General features: G+C 37.5%; 1 protein-coding gene across 9 annotated transcripts in view; it reads left to right on the forward strand.

The window, feature by feature from the left end:
- The window catches only part of TRIP12 (thyroid hormone receptor interactor 12), a 79,738-nt gene that overhangs the window by 55,397 nt on the left and 2,157 nt on the right, over positions 1-22,184 (forward strand). For 6 of the 9 annotated variants that reach the window (XM_064666411.1, XM_064666418.1, XM_064666419.1 and 3 more), the window contains 25 exons: positions 134-290; positions 610-763; positions 1,299-1,527; positions 2,250-2,368; positions 2,967-3,174; positions 4,212-4,312; positions 4,430-4,604; positions 5,007-5,148; positions 6,086-6,277; positions 6,976-7,127; positions 8,477-8,649; positions 9,098-9,171; positions 9,284-9,483; positions 10,061-10,188; positions 10,480-10,631; positions 11,103-11,245; positions 12,537-12,693; positions 13,732-13,830; positions 14,349-14,463; positions 14,762-14,916; positions 15,456-15,620; positions 16,808-16,972; positions 20,247-20,360; positions 21,466-21,560; positions 21,779-21,882. In XM_064666411.1, the coding sequence (XP_064522481.1) occupies positions 134-290; positions 610-763; positions 1,299-1,527; positions 2,250-2,368; positions 2,967-3,174; positions 4,212-4,312; positions 4,430-4,604; positions 5,007-5,148; positions 6,086-6,277; positions 6,976-7,127; positions 8,477-8,649; positions 9,098-9,171; positions 9,284-9,483; positions 10,061-10,188; positions 10,480-10,631; positions 11,103-11,245; positions 12,537-12,693; positions 13,732-13,830; positions 14,349-14,463; positions 14,762-14,916; positions 15,456-15,620; positions 16,808-16,972; positions 20,247-20,360; positions 21,466-21,560; positions 21,779-21,882 (3,668 nt within the window). The remainder of the gene's footprint in view (positions 1-133; positions 291-609; positions 764-1,298; positions 1,528-2,249; positions 2,369-2,966; positions 3,175-4,211; positions 4,313-4,429; positions 4,605-5,006; positions 5,149-6,085; positions 6,278-6,975; positions 7,128-8,476; positions 8,650-9,097; positions 9,172-9,283; positions 9,484-10,060; positions 10,189-10,479; positions 10,632-11,102; positions 11,246-12,536; positions 12,694-13,731; positions 13,831-14,348; positions 14,464-14,761; positions 14,917-15,455; positions 15,621-16,807; positions 16,973-20,246; positions 20,361-21,465; positions 21,561-21,778; positions 21,883-22,184) is intronic. The other 3 variants (XM_064666416.1, XM_064666420.1, XM_064666417.1) reach the window with 1 other exon arrangement.

Here is a 22,184-nt window from a genome sequence, read left to right on the forward strand (position 1 = left end):
TGCAGTCCTAGGTTTTGGGTCTGGTTGGTATGTTGAAATCCCTAACTTCGCTGAAATGAAGGCAAACAGTTTTCAGCTTAGATGGACTTGATTGTATATTTCTAGTAAAATACTGTTTTAATGTTCTTTACAGTGAACTGATGCCTTGCCTGCCAAAAGAGGGAATCTTTGCTGTTGATACTATGCTAAAGAAAGGAAATGCACAAAATACAGATGGTGCAATATGGCAATGGCGAGATGACAGGGGTCTCTGGCATCCCTATAACAGGATTGATAGTCGAATAATAGAGGTAGTAATTCCACACAGTTGTGTGGTGATGCTTTTAAAATACGCGTGCGGTTGTACAGGGAATTGAGTGCTTTCTTTACGTCTTTGAGAATACCACTCTTGATCTTTCTGAGTAAGAAACACAAGTTTGCTCAAACATCCTGCTGTAGTATTGCACTATTTTGGTATTCTGTCATCCCAAATCACTTAATTGCTTAATCACTGTTCTTACTGTATTTCTGTCAGTCACCGCTTTTCCTACTGTGTTACCCCCTCCTCACCTTTCATATAGTTTCTGTTTGTTAGGGATTTCTTAACTTTGAACTCTTCCTTGGTTTTAGGCAGCTCATCAGGTTGGTGAGGATGAGATCAGCCTGTCTACACTTGGGCGTGTCTATACTATTGACTTTAACTCTATGCAGCAAATAAATGAGGATACTGGAACAGCACGTGCCATTCAGCGAAAACCAAACCCTTTAGCCAATACAAACACTAGTAAGTACAGCTCAGAAAAACCTGGTGTCTCTACCTATGGCTAATTTGTGCTGGATTGTGCAGCAGTTTACTACTTAACTAATAAATTCATGGCTTTTGTGAAACATCAGACTGTTCTGATTAAATGAATGAAGACAACTTCCTAACAAAACTCCTAGTGTTGACACGTATGCTTTTTAGCATGTAAACTCTTCCTGGGAACTGAGAATGTATTGAATTGGGAGGGAGCTGGGGGTGTTCCTGGCCTAGGAACTTGTGAAACAGTTTTGTTCATACAGCTTTTTTGTTTAACAAAGACTCTGTGAGGGCTCTTACTGTTGTACAGAAATACGAAAGAAAGCTAAAGAAAAAAAGAATGAACTCTTTAAAAGAGGAGGCTTTGTACCTACATTCTTGCCATGATTTTGACTTCTGGTTCTTAAATTATATCTTTTCAATTTAAGAGCTGAATTAAATCAGCTTTTATGGAAGAAAGTAAGCATCGGAGCAGAGGTGCAAAGAACTAAACAGTGTTTGGTTGCACACTTTCTCACAGGTGGACATTCAGAATTGAAGAAGGATGATGCTCGAGCACAGTTAATGAAAGAGGACCCAGAACTGGCAAAATCCTTTATCAAAACATTGTTTGGTGTTCTTTATGAAGTATATAGTTCTTCAGCTGGACCTGCTGTTAGACACAAGTGCCTTAGAGCAATTCTTAGGATAATTTATTTTGCTGATGCTGAACTTCTGAAGGATGTTCTGAAAAACCATGCTGTTTCAAGGTGGGTTCATTAACTCTCGTGAATGAAATTAATTTTAAGCTTAAAACTAAAACTTGTGATTACTTTTTTTGAATCATCTTTTTTAGGGGGAAATGATACTTTTAAAGTCTCATGTATTTTTCCAAAAGCTGAGGCTGCCAACTCTGCAGGAATATTTTTCCAATATAGATTTTGCAGTAGTTGCCAACACTGGGCATTCTTACTAGAAACTTAGATTATTAGTACCCACAGCCGTAGGTAATGTCTAATATTACCCTTTATTGGTTTTTTGATTTCTAAAACTTGCCTATGAACTCCTCTAAGGGCAAGATAACTTTTGAGGTAATACAGTGTGAGCAAGTAACAGACAGTCGTGGCATTCAGTTGGTAAGTTTTATTCGTGAAGCCTCTCCTACATGTTGTGCCTAAAGTCAGGGAGCTGGATAAAAGGATACAATCAGAAAATAAACTGAATAGTTTTTCAAAGGCAGTACCGAGCTGCACAACACCATGTTTATGAAGGGAGGAAACCCTCTCTTTTTCTTTATGCCATGTTAAAACTTAGTAAGTGATTTAGATGGGAAGAAGGCTGTCCTTTTATTTATAGCTCTTACAAAAGCTCTGTGAAATTTGTTTGCTTTCAGTCTCCAGTGCTGTATATGCAAGATGAATTGACTTGATTTGTAAAGAAAAACGCTGTAAAAAAAAAGACAAAGCTAATTCTAACAAATTATCTGTTTTAGTCATATTGCCTCCATGCTGTCAAGTCAAGACCTTAAGATAGTAGTTGGAGCCCTGCAGATGGCAGAGATCTTAATGCAAAAGTTACCTGACATTTTTAGTGTTTACTTCAGAAGAGAAGGTAAATCTTGCTTTCTTTTTTTTTCTCTTCACCTCTCTGGGTAGTATTTTAAAAACGTGTGTATAGAATCCATACCCTTTACCCCTCCTCTCCAACCTCCCCAAGCTGTAAAAATGGAATATTGTTATTGTAAAGACAAATCTGTGCGAGCTGTCCTCGTATTGCTAGGGAGGAGCTTACCAAGACTCTGGAAGAGACAAACTTGTGTTTCCTGAATCTGAAACAAGGCTTACTAGATCCTAGTGAACTGACCTGGGCTGAAGATGGCTCATTACATGGGAAGTCTTACTGGAGAAAACTGATGAATCCTTGGCAGGAAGTCTGTGTTCTACTCCATTGGGGATTTCAGGGTTTCTTTAGCTACTGGTCATGCAGCTGTATTTTTTTGTTTTTAAACTATGTAGATTAACTTTCTGGAGAAAAAGTTGAGCTGCTTTTAAAACTTTGTATTGATGGGTGGGGTGAGCCACCGCTGCCAGAGTCAAAACAGAGGTTCACATAAGACTTTTACATTTTCAAACACCCTTGTTCCTGCTACCACACCACCCCTGCACCCCCCAAACCAACCTACTAAACAAAGAGTTCTTCTTTTGCAAAGGGGTGATGCACCAAGTAAAAAACTTGGCCGAGTCTGAGGCTTTGCTGACGAGCCCCCCGAAGGTGTGCACTAACGGCTCGGGAACGCTGGCCACCACGACCACCATAAGTACTGGAACAGCCACTGCTGCCAGTAACGCAGCTGCAGATCTGGGCTCTCCCAGCCTACAGCACAGCCGGGAGGATTCCCTGGATCTGAGCCCACAGGGGTAAGTGCAATTCCTGGAAAGTAACATATTTGGGTTGAGTTTAGTGGTTTGTTGTGGTTTAATTTTTTTTTTTTTTTAAAAACCTAAAGTGACATGGGCTGCCATATTGTTGTCTGTGTTTTGCTGTGGTATTTTCCTTTAAAGAAGTAAAGTGGGGTGGTGTTGAAACTTTCAGTGGGTAGTTTTGATTAATTTTGTATTAAATGTTTAAAAGAAAAAAAAGGACTAGTGACATGATAGTTATGTTGTAATAATATGAAATAATTTGCTTTTTTGGGAGGATGCCAAGAGCCACAGCTATAGTCTCGTCTAACTCTTGAGGACAGAGCAATTCTTTAAGAGCTGTGGTGCATAGGTCCTTTCTGCTGGAGACTGGACAAAAAAGAACTCATCCTTAAGTTACTTTGTTGGAAGGCAACCATTTTGAACACTTGTAGAATTAAAATCTCTTGTAGGAATAAATAATAAATTATTTTCATGTTACACAGTTTGCCTTCATTTTAAAGGTCAGGTGTTTGTCACTTTAAACCAGAACTGAAATATGTGAACTTTGTAAGTGTAGGGGTTGGTGAGTAGAAATGCCTCAAATTGTTGAAAAAGTGTTTTCTGGGCTTTAATAAGGGAGGCAGGTCAAATATCCAATGTTCTTTCAGGTGTTTATTCAGTAGAAGTTTGTGGATTTCCTTTTTCTTCTTTTTAAGAGTATTCAAATAAATGAATAAACAGATGGTTACACAAATTAAAACATGAAAATTATGAGAGACCTCTGTTTAGTGTCGCTTCTGCATTTGGCTGCTCATAATAGAAAGGTGACAGCAAGCAAACCCCCTTCTTTGTGAGAGTAGTCACTTGGTCCTGTCAATTCAAAGTGTTCAGGCCCTTTCTCCCAGAGTGAAGAGTATTCTCCGTGTTATGGGATGGAGCCTGTTCTTTAATTCCTGAGGAAGTAGCTGGCAGATGCATGTTAAAATAAGGGATGGGTATGTCTGTGAATATGATGGGTGGGAACATGTCTCTTTATTTTTAACTTTGGACAGAAGACTCAGTGATGTTCTAAAGAGGAAAAGACTGCCAAAACGAGGGCCAAGGAGACCAAAATACTCTCCTCCAAGAGATGACGAGAAAGTAGACAATCAAGGTAAATAATTCTTAAAATGTGATACTTTATCTCCTTCTAAAGTAAGTTTATAAGCTGCCAAAAGTGCTAGTTGTAACAAACCTGTTACTCTCTTAATTTTGTCTTTACTTCCTCCAGCTAAAAGCCCTACAACTACTCAGTCTCCTAAATCTTCTTTCTTGGCAAGTTTAAATCCTAAAACATGGGGAAGATTAAGCACACAGTCCAACAGTAATAACATTGAACCAGCACGAACAGCAGGAGTAAGTGGTCTTGCAAGGGCTGCTTCCAAGGATACCATTTCCAATAACAGGTACACACACAAAAAAGTCAAAGTACTTGTAATATGATGTTAACTTTGAGGTACAGCTGTTTATGATAAGCCATCAAGGGATTGCATACCATGTAACAAAGAAGTTTGAGCACAACCACAGTTAAAATAACTCTGGAAAAAGAATCAAGAAATAAAGGTAGAGAAAATAACCTCTTATTAGTTTAAAGTAGCATGGTGGGGGAAAATTGTAGAACTGAGAAAAGTGATGCAAAAAGTGATCTGTAGAGAAAAGAACTTTACGGCATTAGAGTAAGAGCAAAGAGCTTTTGTCTGGGACTGCTGTTTAACAGGGAGAAAAATCATACTCTGGTTGTATTTATTGCAATATTGGTGATGGAAATGCTAAGTGTGGCCAAATGCCTTTTGTGTTCTTCTTTACAGAGAAAAAATTAAGGGCTGGATTAAGGAGCAAGCCCATAAATTTGTAGAACATTATTTTAGCTCTGAAAACATGGATGGAAGCAATCCTGCACTAAATGTATTACAGAGACTTTGCACTGCAACTGAACAACTCAACCTCCAGGTTAGAAATGGCAAACTTAATTGGAGTGGGGAGACATTTCTTGACTTGACTTATGACTCATTATGACTTGGAGTCATTTTTTGGAATGAGTATATAAGCTCTGACACACATCACTTATGATAAAAGACCAGTATTAACAAGGGTATTCTTGATTCCTAGCAATATGTCATTTACATAGCAGTTTATTTCAAATTTCAAAGTTCCACAGTTAAGTGTGTTAGGTATAAAGTGCTCTTTATACCTAAAGAACAACACAGTTTGTAGTAAGAACTTTGGGGGCGGAGGGATATCAAAAGGGAAGTAGTGTTTTGTTAAAATGATAGAAGAAATACAGATTGAGGTGAATCTGTGAGCATATCAAGAGGTTGAGCCTTGCTTTTCAAACAGTTGTGATCCTTGATAGGTGGTCTAAACATGTAACATCTAAAGAAGCTCAAGAGCTGAGCCATCTTCTGTGCTTTAATCTAAGCAATCATTAAAATATGTAACTTTCTCTCTTCTTCTCTCCCACATGGAAGTTGTGTAAAATATATACCAGTCTGAGTTCTTTGGGGTTTTTTGTACATTGTGTTTTTTGTGTTGGGGGGGGTTGTTGGTTTTTTTTTCTTTTTCTGGGTTGTGTGTGTGTGTGTTTGTTTTTTAAAACAAACCCCACTTGTTTGGAGCTCATCTTTACCTTGTGTGAGACAAAAATGGGACCTTGCATTTCTCTTAAAATAAAGAAAATGCAGATATTGCCTATAATGTCTCCCCTTGAACAGAGAAGTGCTTATCCTCAGATTATTTGCCCCGTTACTGCTTGTATTAAGTTAAGATATACTCCAGACTTTCCCTTTTTCCCTCTCCCTTTAGAGCTGTTCCATGCAGCAGAAGGAAAAATAGTATTTCTTAAGCCCTTAGTACCTGCACAGTAAAACACGACCTTCCTGTTTCTCAGGTGGATGGTGGAACAGAGTGCCTTGTAGAAATCCGTAGCATTGTCTCGGAGTCCGATGTCTCCTCATTTGAAATCCAGCATAGTGGGTTTGTTAAACAACTGCTGCTTTATTTGACATCTAAAAGTGAAAAAGATGCTGTAAGCAGGGATATCAGATTGAAAAGATTTCTTCATGTATTTTTTTCTTCTCCGGTAAGTTTTCTTGGTTTTTGTCTTGGAATTCTTAGTTGTCTTTCTCTCAAATTTTCTTTCTCAAAAAACCATCTGAGAAGGTTCAGTGTTGACCTTATTTTAAGGATAGAGTACAGAAGGAATGTTTGTTTATGCCTAAACTGTATAGCACTATAACTTTCACATGGTTCTAAGTCTTTATAGGCCATGAACTTTTTGAATACCCTGTAATTACAGAGAATTTCACACAGCAGTGGAAAAAGTTCCAAAATGGCCAATTAACTGAGTCTTGAACAACTTACAAGTTGTTTCTGTCTTTTAAGAAGTTGATATGGAAAGAGTTTGGATAGTAATCTTATCACTTGTTCTCTTTAGTCCTAAATACTGCAAGGAACTAGTGTCCTGTTTTTAAAGGAATAAATTTAAAGTGGAAGAGAGGAAGGTAGTTAACTACAGCTTCCACAAAGCTTATTGCTCATGGCTAAGGGTGAATGCTTAAAATCTGTAGGGCTATTCAACTGAAACCAGGAGAGAAAAGTATGTTCTTTGAAACAGATCTTTCGTAGTCTTGAGATGTGTCATCTAGTCATCCTGATACTGCTGATGCTTTCAGTGAGAACAGTGATTCTTAATATCCCTTTTTTAAAATAATCTGTGGTATAAATTATTTAAAATGGATTAATTCAGGCACATAATTAAAAGACTGGACTATATTTCAGCTTCCTGGAGAAGAGCCCCTTGGAAGATTAGAGCCATTAGAAAATGCACCTTTGTTGGCATTAGTCCATAAAATGAACAACTGCCTCAGTCAGATGGAACAGTTCCCTGTTAAAGTGCATGACTTCCCTAGTGGAAATGGAACAGGGAGCAGGTAAGGATTAATGCTCAGGTAACAGTTTTGTTGGAAGCTTTTGTTTTCAAAAACTTGTTTAAACAACACTAAACACTCCAAGAGATAATGGAAGTAATAGAAACTTCTGACCCTGTTAAAGACAGAAGTGATTACACAATTGGCTTTCTTATTCAGTGGGAGATGGAATAGTTAACCAAAGATTTGCTTACCATCGTGAAATTTCTCTCACTTAGATTGGAGGCGGATGTGTCATTTTAAATGCAGTTGCTAAATTTAAAGCTTTAAAATTTCAGAAGTCTTCCTTGTCTCCATGTAACAAACACTGGGAAGAAAACATCTATTTATTGCTGGGACACTGATGTTTTTAGCCAAGTCATTAAACTGCAGAGTTTGTATTACAGTGCTAAACTTTGTTACTCATGTAAGTTCTGTTCTCTAGCATGATAATGGATTGAGTGATAACTCTTGGCTGTCAACATAGTTTAAAATAGCTGTGGACCTGCCCTGAGTCTTAAGATAGAGAATAAATTTGGAATCCAGCTTGTTAGTTGTGCTTTATGTAACAAATTTAAGTGACTAAAGACCTATTTCTACAATTTCTTATCTATGCTTTTCTTTGGTATATCAACACTAGCTTTCATTTTTTGTATCACAGTTAGGAAATCTATTTTAGTACAAGTTGCAAAGAAGTTTTGCAAGTATTTTTTGGTGCTGGCTAAAAGCTCAGTTTGATTGTAGACATATTCTTACGGTTATGTAGAAATTAGGAGAGGAGGAGCATTGAACATGAATTTTTGAAAGCTCTTCTTTTTAGAAATGCCAAAAGTCTTCTATGTCTCAGGGAGTAAATTAGTGTGGATTTTTTGTCACTAATGGTGACATAACATCCATTATATTAAATGAATTGGAACCTCAAACTGTAGCATTAATCTAACATTAAAATTCAGGTCCTTATTGAAAAAAACATATAGATGAATACTTGCGTTTTGAAAGGAAATGCCCATTTCTGATACTTATTGCACTGCAGGAAAACACAGCTCTAAATCTCATGTGGCATCAACTGACAATCTGAACAACTGCAGATTTCAAAGATGGTCACTGTGGGCCATATTGTAATCAGACCTCAGGCTGGGCTTTCTCTTAATCTGTGTAGCTTCCAGATTTTGTCCAACTTGAATTCTGGTGTTCTTATAGAAGAAAACTTTTAATCTATTTATCCAAACCTGTAGTAAGTTATTTTTAGAGAAATAATCTGACAGATGATGCACTGAACCAGTGAAATTGTAAATGCATGTATAAGCCTATTTTAATGCAATTATAGTTATTAGATTCTTTGTGTAGCAACTTTTTTCACAAATTATTTTGAGTTTTTCTCTTAACAGAGGATCCCAAGCTTTAAAATTCTTCAATACACATCAATTAAAATGCCAACTGCAAAGACATCCAGACTGTGCTAATGTGAAACAGTGGAAAGGTGGACCTGTGAAGATTGATCCTCTGGCTTTGGTACAAGCCATTGAAAGATACCTTGTAGTTAGAGGTATTTATATATTATACAGTAACTTGTGTTTTGCTTTTTGAAATAGTTCCTACAGTCAGTGTAGAGCTCATAAAAACCTGTGAGGGATTACACTGAAGACAAATGGGAGGCACCTATAAATAAATATATCTTGCTCACAGGGAGGAGACTTAAGACTGTAGAAAATCTTCCCTTTTCTGGGACAAATTGTTTCATGTTGTAAACAGTTCAGTGAAAATACTAACAGAAGTATAATCTACTTTACTGTCAAACTGGCTGTAGCTTGGCAGTTTTGATGCCAGATGTTGATGCTGAAATTTGTTCTGGCACTTCTGAATCTTACTGTTTTTAACTGATGCATTTTGGAACGATTTTAAGCAGTGGAATTTATAAAAGTCAGAGTATCAGAGCATTGTCACATTTCATGTAAAAAAGCTAATGAGGAAATCTTTCTTCTCTCTTGCCTCAGGCTATGGAAGAGTTAGAGAAGATGATGAAGATAGTGATGATGATGGGTCAGATGAAGAAATAGATGAATCTTTGGTAAGCTTTTGGTCTGGGAGCAAGGCGAGGGAGAAGTGTGGGGAGAAGCTTAAAAAGAAAAGCTGTGCAACAAGCTTCCTAACTTGTATGGGGGTTTTTTTGTTTTGTTCAGGCTGCTCAATTCTTAAATTCAGGGAATGTGAGACATAGACTGCAGTTTTACATTGGAGATCACTTGCTGCCATACAATATGACTGTGTATCAGGCAGTCAGGCAGTACAGCTTGCAGTCTGAGGAAGAGAGGGAATCTACAGATGATGAAAGCAACCCATTAGGAAGAGCTGGGATTTGGACAAAAACACATACCATTTGGTAAGTTTCCTAGAGAAATCAGGGAATAACTTCTCCAGTTTCCTAAATGTATATACATGAAGAAAATCGGAATATAGCTGTCTTTCTTCTTTTTCTTTCCATAACTGTGGACCTTTGAATTTCCTGATATGCTTGGGGTGCAGGTGTATGTATTCTCTGGCCATACTTTGAGAGGAGCACTGACCTACAACTGTGCCTGACATTTCAGTGTTCAGCAGTGTCTTTTTCTAATCTTAAAATGTGCTAAAGAAAAAAGTAGACAAACAAAAAAAACAACCACCACCACTCCCCCAAACCCCAGTCACTTTGGGGTTTTGTCTATACCTTCTGCTTCTCTCCTTCCAGTTCACAGAGCCGAAGGGTCCCCATTTTTTCTCCCTCATGACAAACTTTGCTTCTGAGGGCCTACCTTCAAAGGCTGGATCATATCCAAATGCAAGTGTTCTTGCCTTTCTGCTTTTAACTGTTATTCAAGTAGAATTCTGGTAATCAAAGAACTAACACTTTCATAAGTGCTTTCATTTCCTTGTTAGTTAGCATTTCAAAAACGTATTTTTAACTTCTGTTTATGATTTAGGTACAAACCTGTGCGGGAGGACGAAGATGGTAACAAGGACTGTGTTGGTGGTAAAAGAGGAAGAGCACAAACTGCTCCCACAAAAACCTCCCCTAGAAATTCTAAAAAACATGATGAATTGTGGCATGGTGAGTGTGTTGCCTTGCTAATATGTTAGCTTTCCTCCCCTTCCTTGCAGAAATTTCACAGGAATGTTTACAGACACCATGGTGTTTCTTTTAAAGCAAGCATAATATAAGAATAGTAAGCATATATTAATCTGTGTATTAAAACTAAAAATAAGATATTTACTGAATTGTTTAACTAAACTGTTGTAGCTAAGGGAATGCCATGACTAATACTACCTAGGCTCCTAATAAAAATCTTAGGAAGACCACTAACTGATTTGTTTTGCTAACATGTTCTTTTTTTCCTGCTAGATGGTGTATGCCCTTCGGTATTAAATCCTCTGGAAATTTACCTCATATCTACTCCACCTGAAAATATAACATTTGAAGATCCCTCATTAGATGTTATTCTTCTTTTGAGAGTTTTACATGCTATCAGTCGATACTGGTATTACTTGTATGATGTGAGTAGAGCACTTTTTAAATCCCTTTCATAATAATAATACAGATGGTTCTGTCCTCAAACACCTTAAATAACCTTCTTCCCCCGTTTGCTGCCCCCCAACACGATGGAATAATGCAAATTATTACTGTAATCTTCCCTTGCCTGTTTCTCTAACTCCTGATAAGACAAAGGCAGTAAATTCTTATCATCGGCCATATTTTCTCTATAGTGTGTTGGACACACTTCTCGTGCTTTTTCCTTCTTTAGGTTCAAAATCCAACATTATTCCTGAAAAGAAAATGAACAGTAAAACTCTACTGAGTCCTTCTTTCATGGCTTAGACTCTGGATGGCCAAAATGAGAAAGTTTTTTTTTTTTTTTTCTTGTGATGATAAGCAAACTATAAGCATTAAAGAGATGTCTTAATAAAGACTTGGTACTTCTTTCAGCATTTCTCTAACTAGAATTACATTGCTTTTCTTTAACACAGAATGCAGTCTGCAAGGAGATAATTCCAACCTCGGAGTTTATCAACAGCAAACTGACGGCAAAAGCAAACAGGCAGCTTCAGGATCCTTTGGTCATTATGACAGGAAACATACCAACTTGGCTGACAGAACTGGGGAAAACATGGTATGGATGATTTGCTGCATAGTGTCTCTAATTTGAATTGAGTAGGCCTCTTGACTGGGCAGCACAAGTGCATCACACGTTACAAAACTCTTGAGAGCCACAGGAGGGTAAAATGTGGTCACGGAAGTCTTGCCAAGTTACATCAGTGACACTCCTATGGATGTTTACACCTATATTGCATAATTTAAACCACCTGCTAGGGGATAGACTAGCTGCAAAGTTTGGGCAACTTCTTATGGGAGTTTCTGAGCAATTTTAAGTTTTCTCATTGAAATTATGGTACTTGTTTATTCAGGTGGTGGTTTTCTCCTGTTAAACTGCTTAATGGCATTTTTACTGTATCACTGCATATATCATGACATATTCAATATGGTACAAAGGAAAATATGTTTATCATTATTGATAAAATATTCAAAATAATTTTTATAAAGCTATATTCATAGTACTTTTTAGTATCTTGATATAGAGTATAAGCTGTAAAGCTCTTGCACTTGAAAAAATGAGGAACCAGAATTGACATTCTTGGATTTTTCAAGCATGTTAATTGCAGCAACATTGATGACAACTGACTGGAAATACATACTCTAGAGAATCTGTTTGGCTTTTCATTTTTAAAATAAGGTCTCTGAAGTCCTTCATAAACATTCCAGATAATAGATGATGAGTATGAGTGTATATTCTTATATGAACATCTATAGCAGTATTTGTTCCATAAAACTGCCTTTTCACTTAAATGCCAATAGAGAACTACAGTTAACATACACATGCCTTTGAGAATAGTGGAAGTGATAAATTAAAATAAGAAGTTTCTTTGGTAGTCTTTTACAGATTATTTAAAATATTTTTGCAAATGGTGGAAGGTAGAATACTGGTGCTGCTGTAAGCAGGTTCTCATGCCTTCCCACTGCCAAATACAGGAGCTGGAGCCACTTTTTAAAAATCTTTTGATCTGTTACATTTACGAAACATAAAACAGTTGTGAACAAGGAATTTTATTTTCTGATGTAAACTGCATAGCCAAGGCATTCAAGTATTTTGAGTTATTTTTCAAGAAGAGTTAGAGTTTTTTTGTGGCTCCTTCTTTTATTGCATTTCTTTAGACTCTTGCTCGTAAGCATTGTAACTAAAACTAAAGTGTACTCTGGAAGGCTTCCTTCATGGAGGCTGCTTTCACCACAGTGTGTAGTAAAGCACTAATTGCAGGCATACTACATTTCTGGTTTGTTTTAAACTAAATGATAGTCATAGATGCTACGTGGAACAGAGCTAACTAATCCATTGCTCCTTACAGCCCATTTTTCTTTCCATTTGATACCCGCCAAATGCTGTTTTACGTAACCGCTTTTGATCGTGATCGAGCCATGCAAAGACTACTGGATACTAATCCAGAAATCAATCAGTCGGATTCTCAGGATAGCAGAGTGGCACCACGGCTGGACAGGAAAAAAGTAGGTAGATCTTGTTTCAAATGGAATGGACGATCTGCTTATTTTTATATCGTCTTTAAGAATATAAATGTGAGGGAGATTGATTTGTGAAGCTGGAGGTTTTGGTGGTATAGCGGTGAGGGGAGGTGGTTCTTAGTCGCTAAAGCCCCCGAGCAGGAAGCTCAGTGTGTTCCCGGCGCTGGCCACGAGGTGGCAGGAGGGGGCTGCGGGATGGCTGCACCCTCACAGCCGGCTCCATCCTCAGCTGGGGTCCTCACAGGATTCTGGAAACTATGCTCCAGTAATGAATGCTGAGTTTTACGAAAAATTTAGTGATATTTCTACATATTAGCTTGTAAACCTCTGCTTTGCTTGACTTTTCAGAAGAATTCAAGCAGTAGGGTTTAGACCCTTAAGTGTTACCTGAATAAACAAAAATACTGCCCTTGTATTTGGGGAAGGTAAACCTCCTTTCACAGCATAATAAGCTGTAACTGTGTTAAACTGAGGAAGTCTTGGATGCCTGCCTTGAGTCTGGAGAGATGTTACCTTAAAATAAGATCTGCTGTATATGCTGTATGATCTTGAATACCTACGGGGGAAAAAAGACAAGAGACATGAGAACCAAGTTAAAACAGAATATAGCTTCCAACATGTATGAATCCTGGTGGTGTTGGGTTTTCTGTTTGGGTTTCAGCATCTTTATTCTGTTTTCTTCTCCCTATAATAGTTTGAGGTATATAACATCATGTGACAACACTTCTCTGTATGTTACAGTCCTATTGCCAGATTCTTGGCAAGAGTAGTACCTGTTAGTTATACTGACACACTTGTAAGGCATTGGTTTTTCATTTTACATGAAAATTTTTAATTCTGAACAGTTTTCATATAGAAGCAAGAATTATTTTCTCAAAGTATAAGCTTACAAATTGTTGAACTGTGGAACTATTGGCATGGGGTGGAAAACCTTGCATAACTGACTTTTTTCGTGTTGTAACTGCCTCGGGAGCTGGGACTTACAGACATAATTTCACTACTTAAAACTTCTTTAATGTGTAGCGCACTGTGAACAGAGATGAGCTGTTGAAACAGGCAGAATCTGTGATGCAGGATCTAGGCAGTTCAAGAGCCATGTTGGAAATCCAGTATGAGAATGAAGTAAGTACTATCAATGCAGTCTAATTTAACCCCTTTTTACTGAAGATTAATGCAAAATAGCTACAACTTTCCTAGAATGACGTGGTCAGACTCTTCTTCCTTCATGTTGCTGGTGCTACAGAATTTTATCTATTAATTACCCCTAATCCACTTGGTTATTTTTAGTTGCTTGGAGAAGCTCTTTCTGATCTGAATTTCATAATCAATCTTATTCTGCAGAGCACGTTTTTTTCTAACTCTTAAGCAAACAGCTGTGTGCATTTCCTCTATAATATGATAATTAGGTGGTTCATACTTTTATTCCACTGTTATTCCCTCTGACATGTGGTTTTTCCAAGCTGCCTCTGTCGTATTGTAAATGTTGGTGTAGTTATGTTCTCTTAGATGCTTTTTGCAGTGCAGTCTTCTTTATAGCAAATAAGGTAAAGATTTTGATATTCAAACTGATGTAATGGACTAATTTATTTACTTATTTATCTCATTCCTCCTCCTTTCCCTTCACCCTCCTTCCCCTGAAGGTTGGCACTGGCCTAGGCCCCACACTAGAGTTCTATGCACTTGTATCTCAGGAACTACAGAGAGCAGACTTGGGCCTTTGGAGGGGAGAAGAAGTGACTTTAGCCAATCCAAAAGGTAATTGCTCTACTGTCTAAATTACCAATATTGATTAATATTGAATTGATTCTAAGCTGACTTTAGTTTTGTAAAGGGCACCTCAGTTTGTGGCCTGGTAATACACCTCATGATAGAGTGTGATTATCTTTGTGGGTTTTGGTTTTGGGTTTATTTGTTTGTTTTGTTTGGGTGGGGGTTTTTTATAAGAAGCTTTAGGTTATGACTGTCTGCCACTTTCAGACTTGAGTCTGGAATGAAACTGGATGTGTACGTACTGAACTGTTTTCTTTTTCTTTCTTTCTTCCTTCCTCAACAGGAAGCCAGGAAGGTACCAAGTATATACATAACCTTCAAGGCCTTTTTGCACTTCCTTTTGGTAGAACAGCCAAGCCAGCTCACATTGCAAAAGTTAAAATGAAGTTCCGCTTTCTGGGAAAACTAATGGCCAAGGCAATCATGGATTTTAGACTGGTAAGAATAAAGTATAAAATTTGATTCTGAAGGGGTCAAATTAAAATGGTAATTCTGAGTGTTGAGCGATAAAAGCGTTAAGAGTTTAATGGTATTGCTTTCAGCTCTAGAATTAAGTGCAGTTTGGTGGAGGGTGGGGAGGAGGACAGGGATGCAGCTGAACTTTTGAGGGGGGAGAGGGTAGCATATGTTGAAGATCTTTACAGTGGCTTTTGAGCCCATAGTGTAAAAAGGAAAAGCCATTACCTGGCACGTGTTGCAGCCTCTGTCCAGTCCTCTTTCAAGATTGTTTTGGGCTTATTGTTCTCCCAGCTGCAAGTTTGCTGATTGCTTTAATGTATGTGCACTAAGCAGTCAGTTGTGTTTTCTCAGCTGTAAATTTCTGAGGCAAAACCAATCAGACACGGTGTTTTGGTGTGTGCTGGAAGGACAAAATAGTAAATAGTATTCTAGGTCCAGTCAAGAGATAAGATAGCAAAAGATATACTTTTGGAAGACAGTTCAGTACTAAACAGTTCAGTGCTTTGGTTTCTTTCCAGGTGGACCTTCCTCTTGGACTTCCTTTTTATAAGTGGATGCTGCGACAGGAAACTTCCTTGACATCACATGACTTGTTCAGTATTGATCCAGTAGTAGCCAAATCAATATATCACCTTGAAGATATTGTGAGACAGAAGAAAAGACTTGAACAGGATAAAACACAGGTGGGAAAGTTACCCTAAGAATGGAAGAGTGCAGTTTCACACATTTGGATTTTATGAAGTGGGAGTAATTCAGAGTGTATGATAGGGCTTAATACTGATGATAATAGTGATAATTACTTCATTCTAATACAAAGTAGTTTTAATGTTATTGGATCAATGGCTAGTAATTATAAAACAATCTTTTTGTGAAGCCTAGCATGAGAAATACGTTATAGGATTCTTTTGTGTGGTTAAACACAGTCTAGAAATGTCTAAAACTGTCAGGTGTTTGCCTAACTTCTCTTTTTGGTTCACTTTGAAAAGACTAACCAACTTAAATATCAGAGGAAAAAAATCTGTCCTTGATTCTTGAACGTTCAAAAGGTTGGGCTTTATTAGTTAGTTTAGTCAAATTTTCAGGTTTTCTTAGAAGTGCCTTTTGTGTTGGGGGTATTTTCCCCTCCTGCCCTGAAGAGCTGTATGCAGAACTGTGTAAACTGTGATAATGCATGAGAGTACAGGTTCTGTCAGACATACAGAAAAGTCTTTCTCAAGGTTATCCAATTTTAGCTGAAAATAGTACAATTCACTGTTGCAGAATAGTGATGAAAGGTCTTTGGCATGCATGCTTTTTGTAGCATCCAATGTTAATAGAAGGTAGCAGTTAATAACCTAATTTATACTCTTAATACATCTGCTTTGTTACTAGTGAAGTTATTGCAAGCTTGTGGGTCTTTGTTCCTCTTCGCCTCACTGTCTCACTATCTCTCCTTTGTCACCGCCTTTAATTTCCCAACAAGAGTTTGAAAAACCTGAAACCTGATGGATGAAGGCTGAAAAATGTCAGTATGCATGCCAAATCTGAATGCTATTAACTGTTCTAAGGCAAACACGTAGCCTAAGAGCCTTAGCCTATTACACGCTTCCTTATCTTGCACTAGTATTTTCTAGATACATAATAGGCAAGAAGTCAAAGTAATCCCAAAATTGCTAGAAAAAAGTGTACTCCTATGAGCTTTCCAGTTTATCCATTAAGCTGATTTATTTGGTTTGTCTTGATTTACTGTTATTTATGAAAACTATGGAAGGAAAGCAAGGAGTACTGTAACAGTTTTAATGGTAATATTCTTATAGAAACGTCTGCTTAACTTTTGGATGAGTTAACTTGAATGAATTGTTCTCATTGGTTTTCACTTCCAATTTTTTAGACCAAAGAAAGTCTACAGTATGCATTGGAGGCTCTGACTATGAATGGCTGCTCAGTGGAAGATCTAGGGCTGGACTTCACACTTCCTGGGTTTCCCAATATAGAACTGAAGAAAGGGGGGAAAGATACACCGGTCACCATCCACAATTTAGAGGAGTATCTCAGAGTATGTAAAAGCAAACCTAGGACTAAAATTTTCTTTATTCTTGCTCCCATATATATTTCAGTTCATTCCCATGAACTAGGCACTGCAATAATTTTCCTACTGATCGTTTCTTCTCTGTACAAGTTTAATTACTACAGAAAAACTGTTTGAGTCCTAGTCAATGCACCTGACTTGAAAATTTTATAGTACAAAAACTAAGTCATCAGAAGTTTGGTTTTTTGAAGAAAGTGTTGTAAGTGGACTCATTTCAGCTATGGACTTTCAGAACACTTTAACAAGTTCCCACATCTGGGTTATAGTAGTGAATTTGTTAGCAATAGTAATTTAGCATCTGCTAACCCATGGCCTTTGAATTGCTATAATAATAGTGTAACTTTTTTGGGCTCAAAGAAAACATCAGCTCAGTTGTGAGTCAAAATAACAGCAGTAGTGTTTTGTCAAAAAAAAAAGGCAATAAAAAACCATTTATCCCCCCAAAACAAATAAATAAAACCCATGAAATATAGACACAAGAAATGCCAAACCATAAAAAATGATAGGTAAAGAAAAGATAAAGTATTGCCATAATAAGTTGACAGGACACCTGTGTATTGATTTATTCCTGTGTCAGAAGGCATAGAAAAACAGAAAGTTGATACTGCTGAACAAAGGTAGGAAACTGTTTCTCCCTAAGAAAATGTTGAAAGGAATAGGTTAAAAACAGCCTGGAAAAGAGATGAGGAGAGGCAGGAACTTCGCAGTGCTATCCCCTGAAGTCATGAGTGGGATGGAGGTAAAGATCATGGTATTCCAATTACTAAAGAATGCATTTCCTGAGAGGTTGGTTTGCTGCCCTTTCACTCTGATGACTGAAGTTTTAAAGCACTAAGAAAACACATTTGATGTTTTGGTAGAAACAATTCAGTGAGGGTCATAAAAGCTCCTGCATGTGAACTGAGAACTTTCCAAAGGTATTCCATAATCCTTACACTGAATATTGAGCAGTTGCTGTTCATCCTACAGTTCAAAATGGTTACCTATCCAGTTCTCATGTATTTATTGAAAGCAAATTCTGCTGGTCAAGAATCACTTACAGAATTAAATATATTTGGATATAAAGCTGTTTCCAGACTTAACAGATGAACGATATGAACTACCACAGTTGGTTAGAAACTGAATTAGCAGTCTCTATTTACCGAGAAAAGTTTCATTCAGGTCTGTTTTTCATACATTTTGCAGTCATTTTTCTTCTAGGTAACTGGTATCAGGTGTCTGATACACTGAGAAAGGCTTGCAGAGTCCTGTAGTTGTCCTGTTGCAGGCCCCTGGCATTGTAAAGGAAAAGCAGATTACTACAGAAAGTTGGCCCTCCTCTTCTTTCTAAGCAACTTTTGGAACTGTTTTCTTAAAGGACACCTGTGCAGTTTTTCCTGTCCTTGTCCTATAGCATTGCACACTTGATGTGAAGGAAATAGAAAAGATTTCAGAGAGGAGTAGTGTGCTCTCTATCACAAGTATGATGAATTGCATTTTAGAAACAGTTTATTTATCAGCTGCCCTGTACAGCTCCCTGTGGGTCAGCTGTCCTGCTCTTGAAAATGTTATTTTCATTAAAATCCTGTGTGTGGATTAACATTAAAAGTAGTCAATAAAGCTAGAATATCCTACTGTTGCTTTTCATGCCTTTCTTGTCATCATGTCATTCTACCCTCCACCTCCCTTTTTTCCCCAAAAGGACAGTTCCCACAGGAGCTGCCTTTATCAGAAAGTAGAACTACTTCAGCTACCAGTATAGTGAAAGACTTTATTCTCTTTTTTCTTTCTTTTTTTGTCCCCTTCTCCCCTGTACTACAGAGAAAGAGGCCAACTTACTGCTTCTAAATTTGTGAACAAAAAGTTTCAGTAGTGTAGTTTTTTTTGCCTAGCAATTTGATCTTTTCTTTGAGTCTGCAAAAATACAGCGCAGCTGAATTCTGCCACGTGCTCTTGGTCATAAAAAGTTATCACAATTCTAGGTAAGCAAGTCTGCTGTTAGAATAGCCATAGAATGTTCTGTGTTACAGAACAGCTTTCTGTGCTGCTGGTGCTTCCTACCTTCCTCTTCAGGAGTAAAATGTGGGGTGTGAGAGTAGGGGTGTGTATCTTTACACAACTGAAATTCAGTCCCTTCTGTAGGAAAGCTTATCAACAAATCCTAATGAGCTTTTGTATTTGAGAGCTTTCTGGAACAAGTAACTCTTCAGTTACTGGGACAGGGTTAAATACGTGCTTCAGGAGTCCAGCACATTCATATGCAGATAACTTTAATCAACATCACAGGGCAGAGCTTTTAACACGTTTTAAAACTAGTAGTTCTGTGTTGACAACATGTCTTTTACAACCAGCCTTCATTTTCTGTTTGAGTCGAGGGTATATAAGGCAAATGTAATCACCAAAAGCACTGACTGACAAAAGAATCTGAACTCGGCACAATATAATTTCTTAATTTAATAGAGCAATACTGCCCATGGGAGATTATTTAAAAGAAATTTCATCTTGTTTGTGCCATATTCCCTTCTTTCCCCCCACTGATTGTTGTTTTAGTATGTGCTGCCCACTTTGGAAGTGAATTTAATATTGAGGGAGTAACTACAGATACAAAACCAAAACAAAACAGAAGGATCACACTCAAAAAGCTTAGACCAGTGTCTTACTGCCTTTTGCATTATGATTCCTAACCAGGTCCCTGTAACTTGAAATGAAGGTATTTCTTTTGTTCCCATGTATTCGTGTAATATTAAGCTACTTAATATATCAAACAGGGTAGAATTACTTTTTTTAAACTATATATTAGAAAAGGGATCCATATGTTTCCGTGGGGGGAACTAATATAATAGCCAATGATGCCCTATGGACTTCTGCTTCAGTTACTGAATTTTAAGTGGTGTAGAGAGAGAACACCTAGGTTAGGCTTCTAAAAATAGTAAGTGTTCAGGTTTGCAGGTTCATTTTAAACAGCTATTCTGAATTCTGTTTATTTGTTCAGTTAAAAACAAAGGCAAATACGTTGTTTAAATTCTGCATGACTTTCATGTTTAGCGTAGTCTAAGTTATGAATGAGAGCAGAATGAGGCAATCCTGTAGAGCAGCTCCATAAATCCATGTTCAAACTGCTGAAACTCCAGTGAGTGTATGGTGAGACTTGTGGAGTTTTGTTTCTGCAGCTGTACCCCTTTTGTACCGTTGTGGTCATTCCACGCTTCCTACATTCAAATTGATTGGTTTTTCCTTTTTATTTTTTTTTCTTTCCCTGCAGTTGGTTATATTCTGGGCACTAAATGAAGGTGTTGCCAGACAATTTGACTCCTTCAGAGATGGATTTGAATCGGTCTTTCCCCTCAGTCATCTTCAATACTTCTACCCTGAGGAGGTTGGTGAATGTGGTTTTGCTGAGGTTTTTAGAACCTTATCTATGTATGGGCATCTGGGACAGTTGATGACATTACATTTCTAATGCACGTTAGTAAAACTCAGTGTCCCTGAAATTGCATACTTAAATGTTAAGGATTTCTGTGTTCAGTGGTCATTTATTTAATGCTTTTGTGAGCAGCTCCATTTTCTTTAAAATTGTGTGATTCTGGCTTTTCTGAGAAAAGTGCCTGAATTTATATATGCATGCTCTCCATGTTGGCATGGATACTCTAATTCCTTGTATTGCAGTACCTCTGAATAGCTATCCAGAGATGTGGATGCTACCTAGATGTTCTATGAAAACAATAAGAAAAGTATTCAGCTCTTTAACAAAGCTTTAGACAATAAGAAGAGATTCAGGTGAAGGGGTAAAGAATAAGGATAGTTTGTCTTGCCCTGTTCTCACCACCATCATATAAATTCCTTGTAAAATGCTTGCAGTCTTAAGTGGACTGAATTGAGTCACAATTATGGTTGTCTGGACTAGAAGAGAGAATGTTTTATTATTCTCCCTTTAAGGAGTCTATTTGAAGACTGTACTTTGAGGGTTTTTTTTACCTTTATAAACTTATACCTTTGACTTCAAGAACAAACATTAAAGCATGCTCTGAAACAGTGTGTTAGCCACGCCTCTCTGTTACTCTCATGTTCTTGGTGCTTTGCAATGTAAGAGCTCCTAAAGCTGAGGCCTGTAGCTACTCTAGTGTAAACACTCTATTCTTCTCATTCCTCCAGATTTCTTTAAAAATTGTGAGATTTCATGGCATTTTTGGTTCTCCAGTGTAAAATGCTTATTAGCACTGTCTCTGTTCTAAGAGATAGATTCTGCATCTCGTATGGTGGTGGATTGTGTGCAAAGGCAGATTGAGGAAATGAGACAGTCGTTGGGATGAAGCTGTTGAATCCAAAGAATTTGGGTGGATTGCTTGGTGTGACAGAGTTGCTTTTGCACCAAGCCATGCCAGGAAGTGGAGCACTGTAGTAGTGTTTAGAACAGACAGTACTCATCATCCTGCCTCAAGTTCTAAAGGGGAGCACTTACTTCTTGTTGTTTCATTTTATAGTTGGAGCAGCTCTTGTGTGGCAGCAAAACAGACACTTGGGATGCAAAGACTTTAATGGAATGTTGCAGGCCTGATCACGGTTATACACATGACAGGTAACGTGGGGTTGGTCTTGTTAAAACAAACAAACAAAACCAAAAAGCCAAAACCAGTAGAAAATATGTATTTAAATAACTTTGATATACTGTTATTCAAGCTAAAGGAATTATATAAAATTTGTTTGAAAACATTTATACTGCACTGAATATGAATCTGATGCAATTATTCTAATGATAAACAAAGCAATGTCATCTTGGTTCTTTTCCCTCCTCAGTCGAGCAGTGAAGTATCTGTTTGAAATTCTCAGTAGTTTTGACAGTGAGCAGCAAAGACTGTTTCTTCAGTTTGTGACGGGGAGCCCCAGACTGCCTGTAGGAGGTAGGTTTTCCTTATTACATCTTGCTGTAAATGAAATCACTATTAATAATGCATTTCAGAGTAAGTGGATTACTTCAGTGTAGGAAAAAAATTATTAGAGGTTCATACTGGTTTGACATTTCTAATTTCAGAGGTGACTGGGTAGACTTCAGGTATAATTTTCATAACCTTTGTGTTAATCTCATGATACTTTATTCATTTGACTCTCCAGGTTTAATTTGCTACCAGAAAACCTATCAGAGGGCAAAAAATAGTTTGAAATTTAAACAAAACTAAAAGCTCCTAATACCGTATTTCTTGGC

This window comes from Pseudopipra pipra, chromosome 10, assembly GCF_036250125.1.
Source record: "Pseudopipra pipra isolate bDixPip1 chromosome 10, bDixPip1.hap1, whole genome shotgun sequence".
In the NCBI taxonomy this organism is placed as follows: Eukaryota; Metazoa; Chordata; class Aves; order Passeriformes; family Pipridae; genus Pseudopipra; species Pseudopipra pipra.